The sequence below is a fragment of the Chelonoidis abingdonii genome, chromosome 9 (genome assembly GCF_003597395.2).
Source record: "Chelonoidis abingdonii isolate Lonesome George chromosome 9, CheloAbing_2.0, whole genome shotgun sequence".
NCBI lineage: Eukaryota > Metazoa > Chordata > Testudines > Testudinidae > Chelonoidis > Chelonoidis abingdonii.
Window position 1 is genome coordinate 14,436,923 of NC_133777.1, and position 7,282 is coordinate 14,444,204.

At 42.1% G+C, this 7,282-nt stretch overlaps 1 protein-coding gene and 1 non-coding gene across 11 annotated transcripts in view; both read right to left on the reverse strand.

Annotated features, from left to right (window-relative positions):
• The window catches only part of TRRAP (transformation/transcription domain associated protein), a 157,679-nt gene extending 151,264 nt beyond the window's left edge, over positions 1 to 6,415 (reverse strand). For 5 of the 10 annotated variants that reach the window (XM_075069223.1, XM_075069222.1, XM_075069221.1 and 2 more), the window contains exons 1-6: positions 6,332 to 6,415; positions 5,168 to 5,281; positions 4,165 to 4,327; positions 3,753 to 3,802; positions 1,437 to 1,547; positions 691 to 795 (exon numbers count right to left, since the gene is read on the reverse strand). In XM_075069223.1, the coding sequence (XP_074925324.1) occupies positions 691 to 795; positions 1,437 to 1,547; positions 3,753 to 3,802; positions 4,165 to 4,264 (366 nt within the window). In that variant the 5' untranslated portion in view covers positions 4,265 to 4,327; positions 5,168 to 5,281; positions 6,332 to 6,415. The remainder of the gene's footprint in view (positions 1 to 690; positions 796 to 1,436; positions 1,548 to 3,752; positions 3,803 to 4,164; positions 4,328 to 5,167; positions 5,282 to 6,331) is intronic. The other 5 variants (XM_075069219.1, XM_032771011.2, XM_032771012.2 and 2 more) reach the window with 2 other exon arrangements.
• Positions 3,879 to 4,025, reverse strand: LOC142047344 (small nucleolar RNA ZL1). The gene has a single exon (XR_012656591.1). It is a non-coding gene; the product is annotated as a small nucleolar RNA ZL1 (small nucleolar RNA).
• Positions 6,416 to 7,282: the final 867 nt, after the last annotated feature.

Here is a 7,282-nt window from a genome sequence, read left to right on the forward strand (position 1 = left end):
TTTTGACATGTTACTTATCAGACCCCAGTCTTGCAATTTGCGTGTACAGTTATCCCATTAAAATGTCAATGGAAATATTGAGTCTGTAATCTTTGATTAGGCTTCAATCCTGCAACCTGCTCTACTTCGGCAGACCCCTTTGCAAAGCCCCATTGATTAACCAAAGTCAATAGGGCTCCTCACAGGGACAGTGACTCTTTCACACAGAGCAGGTTACACCGGGCCTCAGTTATCAATAATTTAGATTCGATGCAAGTAAAAGTCTGAAGGAAGGACTTAAAATGGGCCACTGATCCCCTCCTCTTTACTTATATAATAAACTAGTCTAGAAAAAATGTTCTTTCATGACATCTCACCTAGAATAAGCTATCAAGAACAGTTCTGTGTCAGTAAAATCCTAGAAAACCTTTTAAGAGTATAAATAAGGGTAAAATAGAACCCAGAGATGTTATATATCAAAACATCATCATGAAGTGAAGACTAATCAACTGCCCCTCCCATCCTGTCCCAGCAGCTCAAACAGTGCAGTTATTAATAATGGAACAAACCCATTCTAAAGTGACTCTAAAGATTATCTAACCCCAAGCATTAGTGTGGTCAGAATTCTACCCTAATATTTTTCGGGAGGAGGAGAAAGAGGAATCTCTCTCAAAATCTGAAGCATCATTTTAACTAAATAAATAAAAATACCTCTAGAAATCTAAACATCACCGACAAAACATTTTTGGTATGGGGACGAAGATGTTCATTTGTTGGTATTCTATGAATTATTTCGAGAACCAGCTTTCGCAATTGCTGGAAAACAAAACGAACAAAGACATCTATTAGAACTTAAAGAATCAAAACTTTGTAAGGGTAATCCTTAAATCACTAAAAAAAATTCTTGTTCAATTCAATATTGCCTTAATGTGTGTATTCACTGACAAACTATATACTTTTTTTTAAAAAACCTTTTTCTTCAAAGAGATTAAATGCCTATATAAAATATACATAATAATTTCTTGTAATGGTCAACTATTTGGCTATAAAGCACAGCGCAAATTTAATTTGCATTCTTAAACTGCAATTTAAATTAAAAGAATGATAAAATATTCTGATAACTACTCAACAGTAATGCTTCAACTTTTGCCTTTAACTCTGTAATGCAAACTTAGTTGTGATCATCTCTCAGTAATAGAGCCAACTGTAACATGTACACTACTTTAAGTGATAGAAGAGAGGTATTAAAACAACATATTTGCAAAACAGAATGGCCAACTTTATTTAACAAGTATCTTACTGAGAGCAATACAGACTTTTTCAATTATGCCTCTTTGTGTAGATATAAAACCTATATTCAAAAATAGATTTGCTCACTCAGCACTCTAATCTCTCACATTTCTGAATTAGAGAATTAAAACTGCACAAAAAGATAACTGCTGCTTTGTACAGAGTACCTGTGCTGGTTTCTCCTGCAGAAACTGCACCTCTCCATCCTGCAGAAAGGTGAGAAATCGAGGGATGATGTGTTCCAGGAATGTAGAATACTGAGGGGATGATGTTACATTCTAGTTATTAAAAGAAAAAAAGATACTTTCTCTGAATACTCTCATTTCAAGTGTGATTTAACCAAGTTACTTGTAATACACGTTACACAGACTGTCATCAAAATACAACTTATATGCTGTTAACCACTGAAAAAGGTTTTTTGAGTTGTTTTTTTTTTTAAATAAATCTTTATACTATTAGCGATCAACCACCTTCTGACAGAAAAGGACACTAAAACTGACATTAAAATGAATAAAATTGAAAATCGGAGTCTTCTCCTTCTGGGGTGTTTTTTCCTACTACTGCACAAAAGATATGAGCAGCAGCAGAAGCAGACACTGGAGCAACTCAGGAGAAATAGGCACAAAAACAGAGGCTGGGAAGATACTCAAGATCTCTTAGCTCTCTCCCAACTTTGCAGCAGCCAGGAAGCTCTGGAACAGGGAAAAGAGAAAAACATTCTCCCTTCCAGCAGCAATTTTTGAAGAATGACACTCCAAATTCATCTGACACATACTTGCAAGAGACAGAGGAAAGATTGCCACAGATGTCAAAAAAGAGTTGCATAGGCAACAAATACATGTATTCCCTAAATCAGGGCTAGGCAAACTACGGCACACGTGCCAAAAGGTGGCACACGAATTGATTTTCAATGGCACTCACACTGCCCAGATCCTGGCCACTGGTTCGGGGGGCTCTCCATTTTAAATGAAGCTTCTTAAAAAATTTAGAAACCTTCTTTACTTTACAAGCAACAATAGTTTAGTTATATATTATAGAAAGACACCTTCTAAACTAAAATTAATTACTGGCACGCAAAACCTTGAATCAGAGTGACTAAATGAAGACTCAGCACACCACTTCTGAAAGGCTGCCGACCCATTCTAGACCATAAGTTGAGTAGGATAATTAAACAGAATATGGAGATCTTTGATGAAGTATTTTATCAGACCTAAAGTTGATTAACAGAGCTTTTCAGGTTTTTTAAATAAGAGTGATTAAATGAAGACTTGGCACACCACTTCTGAAAGGTTGCTGACCTCTGGCCTAAATGCTTTCAACATGTGGCTTTTTTGTATTTAATACTATCTTCTTTATGGTGGAGCTATATTAGCTTGAGTTGCATGCCCCTAGGTTACGCAGCGTTAGGTCACATCAGTACTTGGATGAGAGGTCTCCATGGATAACCCAGGAGCAAGAGGAAGTGGAGCAGCAATTCATTCAACAGCAATGTCAGAGATGTAGGATGTACCTTTGGGCAAGATATAGAACAGAGGTCCTCAGCACTGGTCATTAAATATGTGGAATTTTTAATTAATGTCGATATTCTTGCCCAAATGTCCCAAATTAAATTATATTTGGCTAATGTACCTAGAATTCAGTACTTCTAAATAAAAGCCAACACATAAGAACAGGGGATTCCATTCAGATTTTAGTGTAATATACTACAATGGTGTCATTTCTTGAGGAAGAAATGCAAACCTAGCATCTAATATTTCTACATGGTATCTCTTATGCATCCCAGATGAACATACTATGCATAAACTATTTTCTCCTGCTCAGCTGACGCCCCTCTTCCCCCTTCCCCAAGAATTGAAAAGGGTCAATGTTGTCACCTCTAGCTCAAGTGGGAATTCCTTCCTTGAGGACTGGACAACTCACCCTCCCCTCTAAAACTGCTGCATATCTCAATACCAAAAAAAAAAACCCACACAACAACAACAAACAACAACAACCACCACCACCACCAAAAACACAACCCACACACCACGCAGCCTGCTACTTCAAGAGAGCTAAATGTACACCTGAACTCAGTTATAGAAACAATTCCACACACAAATTTATCATCAGGTTATGCACTAAACACTGGAGAGGTAAAATTCAAATACATTTTGATTAGTTTCTTTATTCAGAACTAACTTACTGAACAAAGATTTTCTGTTAAAACAATTATTTGAGAGAAAGAAATCCTGGAAGGACACAACCTATAGTTCTCCAATAACTCTGCTAATAAGTTTGAAGCGAGACATGTAATGCATTCTAAAAATGAAATAAGGCTTTTCTTACTTAAACACAGAACCAATGAGTAATGGCTGTTTACTTAATAATTAGCATATGTTTGAATTTAACAACAAAACAAGAGCAGAAATCCAGATTGCATACACAGCAAGAACAAGAAATATTGCATTTAAATCATTTAAGAAATAAGTTTATTCAGCAATTACCTCAAAATTCTCACTGACTTCTTGCATCATTTTCAATTTTGTTTCATCGGCTGAAAAACAAAAAATTGCAAATTCAAGTTAATAATTAAATGCGTGACAAATACCATCAAACATTCACAGGTGAAAGAAGCAATCAGATCTTATCAGTTTAGCCATCACTGCCCAGTTGAAAGGGACACATTTCTCACAATCACACAATTTCATACTCACACTTCATACTCACACACTTCTCTCTAAGGCTCCAGTAAATAATGCTCATCATTTTGCTTCTTCAAACATCAAGGATCAAAGGAAATGCAAAACTACCCCATGCAAGTTTACCAACCAACTCAACAGACAATATTACAGAAATCCTTGAAGCAAATGAGTAACGAAGAATTATATTTGCTTAATAAATAGACAATAAACTTACGTGTATTAACATCTGTTAGAGCAGCCACAAACTGGAGGTATTTCTTCATCAAAGTGGTTTGGTCAACCACAGTGGGCCCTTGTGTCGAAACAAAGGCCATTTTTTTTTTTGGACCAGATTAGAGTTTATTAAAAAACTGGAAAGAAAAAAAAAGTCAGCCCACCTACAAAACACAAAACAAAAAAACACCGTAAGTAGGACAACTTACCAGTAGATACCACCATCATCTAGATTTAATCCTATGACACTATTTTAAAGGGGCACCAACAATTTAAAAATCATATTAAGCCTACAATTGCAACTCATAACATTTAAATGAAAAAAAAAAAAAACAGAAAACTGTTACTGAGTCTTTTACAGAATTGCTTATAGTCAGTTCTCTCTCTTGTTTTTGTGGGTCTATCAAACGGCAATGGGAAAAGAAAAATTTTTAAAAGATTAGGAAAATACAGCAGAAAAGACTCAAAAACTGGCAAGGGAACTCAGAGGTGGGAGCACAACAAACTTCTTTTAACAAGATTCTTTAACTTGACTGGATTTCAAGTTGATAATGTCCTTTTAAGTGCCTCTCAACAAAGCTTCAGGATACCTGAAGCAAGCTTTTCCACAAATAAGATCTGAGTTTCCAATATGTAATAAAACTTGAAAGCAGTAGAGTTTCAGTTGGCTTTAGTTTTCATTGTCTGTCACAGAGTTTTACTGCTGACCTCATTTCACAATCCATGTCACATCTGACATCTTAATTTGGTTTAGCTTTCAGATCAATCTATGTTTCAATAAAAACACACTGCACTTTTACATCGCCTTTCATCTTAATCTCTTTGCAAATACTGATTAAATGTCACAAAACTCCTGTAAAGTTGTGTGATAATTGGTCTACCCATTTTAAAGATAAGGAAGCCCCCGGGGAACAGAGAGGTTCTGTGATTTGCCCAAACGGGAAGGCAGCTCATGACAGCACTGGCAATACAACCTAGGAGTCTCCGCTCCTCTCCATCCTTACCTTCTCTGTCTTGGTGGCTCTCTCCTGACTGAGGGGAGCACTTTGTCTTTGACTGGACTCCATCTATGCTGACCGCATTCCAGCCAATGTTCTGACCCTGTAATTGTGTGAATCCTGTTAAGGATTTTAAAAAACAAGCATAAAAGCGATATTGCATCCAGCTCCTTCTACCAGCCCCCATTTCCTCTCAGGTCAAAGCCCTTGACATCTGTGCGTCTCTCCAACCCTTCAGACCAGAGCTCCTGACCCTCCCTCCACCCTCAGCCCCACCAGAGCTAGGACTGCCCACCCCACTCCTCAGATCCCTGCCCTCCACCCCGGGAGGGCCTCCAAACCGCCCACCGACAGATGCCTGCCCCCCCAGCAAGGGAGGTACTCTCCCCCCGCCAGATCCCTGCCCCCCACCATTAGAGCAGGGTCTCGTCTCCCCCTCCCCCAAGCGCCAGATCCCTTCCCCCTCACACATTGCAGGGCCCGGCCGGGCCCGGCGGGGCCTCCCCACCCCCGTCCCCACGGCAGGGCCTCTGTGGGACGTGACTGCTCGGCCCCAGGCTCTACCCCGGCACCACGCCCCCCCGGGCCTAGTCCCCGGCCAGGCAATACCTGCCCCGCGCCCGGTCTGTCCCCCACGCTGCCGCCGCGGCCCGCCCCTGGCTTTACCTGCCGGCCCCGGCCCCGGCCCCGGCCCCCCGCTCGCGCGAGTCCCTCCTTTGTCGCCTCCAGCCTGAGCCCGCAGCCGGGCGCGGCGCATGGGCACCCAGCGCACGACGGAAGCTGCTGAAGTTCAGTTCCGGCCGCCGCCGCCTGCAAACGGCTTCGCTCCCCGCCTCCTCCTGCGCATCGCTGCTCCGCATCTCTCCAACACCCCCCACCCGGCCCCGTGTCCGGCCGCCCCGACCCCACCCCCACCCGAAACAGCGAACGCCAGAGTCAGTCAGACACTGCGGGCCCGGGGCTCCCCACCCCCGCAGCGTCAATGCCCCCGGCCAGGCACCAAGAGCCGCTACGCCGGCCTCCCAACCCCCGCGCGACAGGCGAGAACCAGCCCGGCCACAAGCAGGGGGCGGCGCAGCCGATTGCACCCCATGCGGGCGCGGTGCCGGGCAGGCTGCGTGTTAACGCCTCAGCAGCACCCCCAGCTCAGGCCTGTGCCCCGGTATTTACCCTCGGAAGCTGCGGAGCTTGTCGGTTCCCAGCAGCGGGCCCACCGTGACCTCTGGGCAGAGCCGCCCCTCCCGCAGAGGATCCGCCCTGCTGTTAAAGCGACAGCCAGAAAACACAGGCACTCAGGACCGTGTGACGGAAACTAGGTTAAAAGCGAAAGGCGCTTTGTTCTCCCTGCTCTGAATACTTAGCTGTAGAAGAAAGATGCTTCAAAGGATCGGAACCAATAAGTTTTCCCCACTAAAACCGTGAGCAGAAAGGAGATGGAAGATAAGCTGGCAGCCCGCTGCTGAATTAAGCATGAACACGGAGCGTGCAGAAACTCAACTGCTGTGAAACCCTGTTGGTCTATATAATGTGTATAATAATTTTAATCCCACCCCACACCTTGTGTGAAGTGCTTGGAGATCCACAGCTTCCATAGAACTGGACTGGACCAAATAACTGAATTTGAATGAAAGCAAAAGCTTCAGCAACTACCCTAGCTAAGGAGGCAAAACTTGTTTCTGCTCAATGGTTTCTTTTGAAAAGTCAGCTATACTGATTCAATGGCTCGTGATGACTATGGTGATGAGCAAGATATAGAATAGAAAATAGAAGGGAATAGAGTATAAATGTTGGAAGGTGGGTTGCGGGAGAAGATTCCCCAGACAGTAGGCACATTCAGAAAATTTATTTGCATGACAAACTATAGAAGTGTCATCCAAGTTAACAAGCTGTAGTGCAAGAAGCAATCAGTTAATAAATGGGATATCATATTTTGTACTGAGCTCATCTCTCTCATTCTATGCTTTGGACTATTTTACAATAAAATATTTTTATTAAAAGTAACTCATCTTACCCAGGCTGCCATGATTCTCCAAAACACTAGTGTCATCCAGTTTGTATGAAAGAGCTAATACAAAATAAGGTCCTATCCTGCAAATACTTATGCCTTTGTAACTATGCATG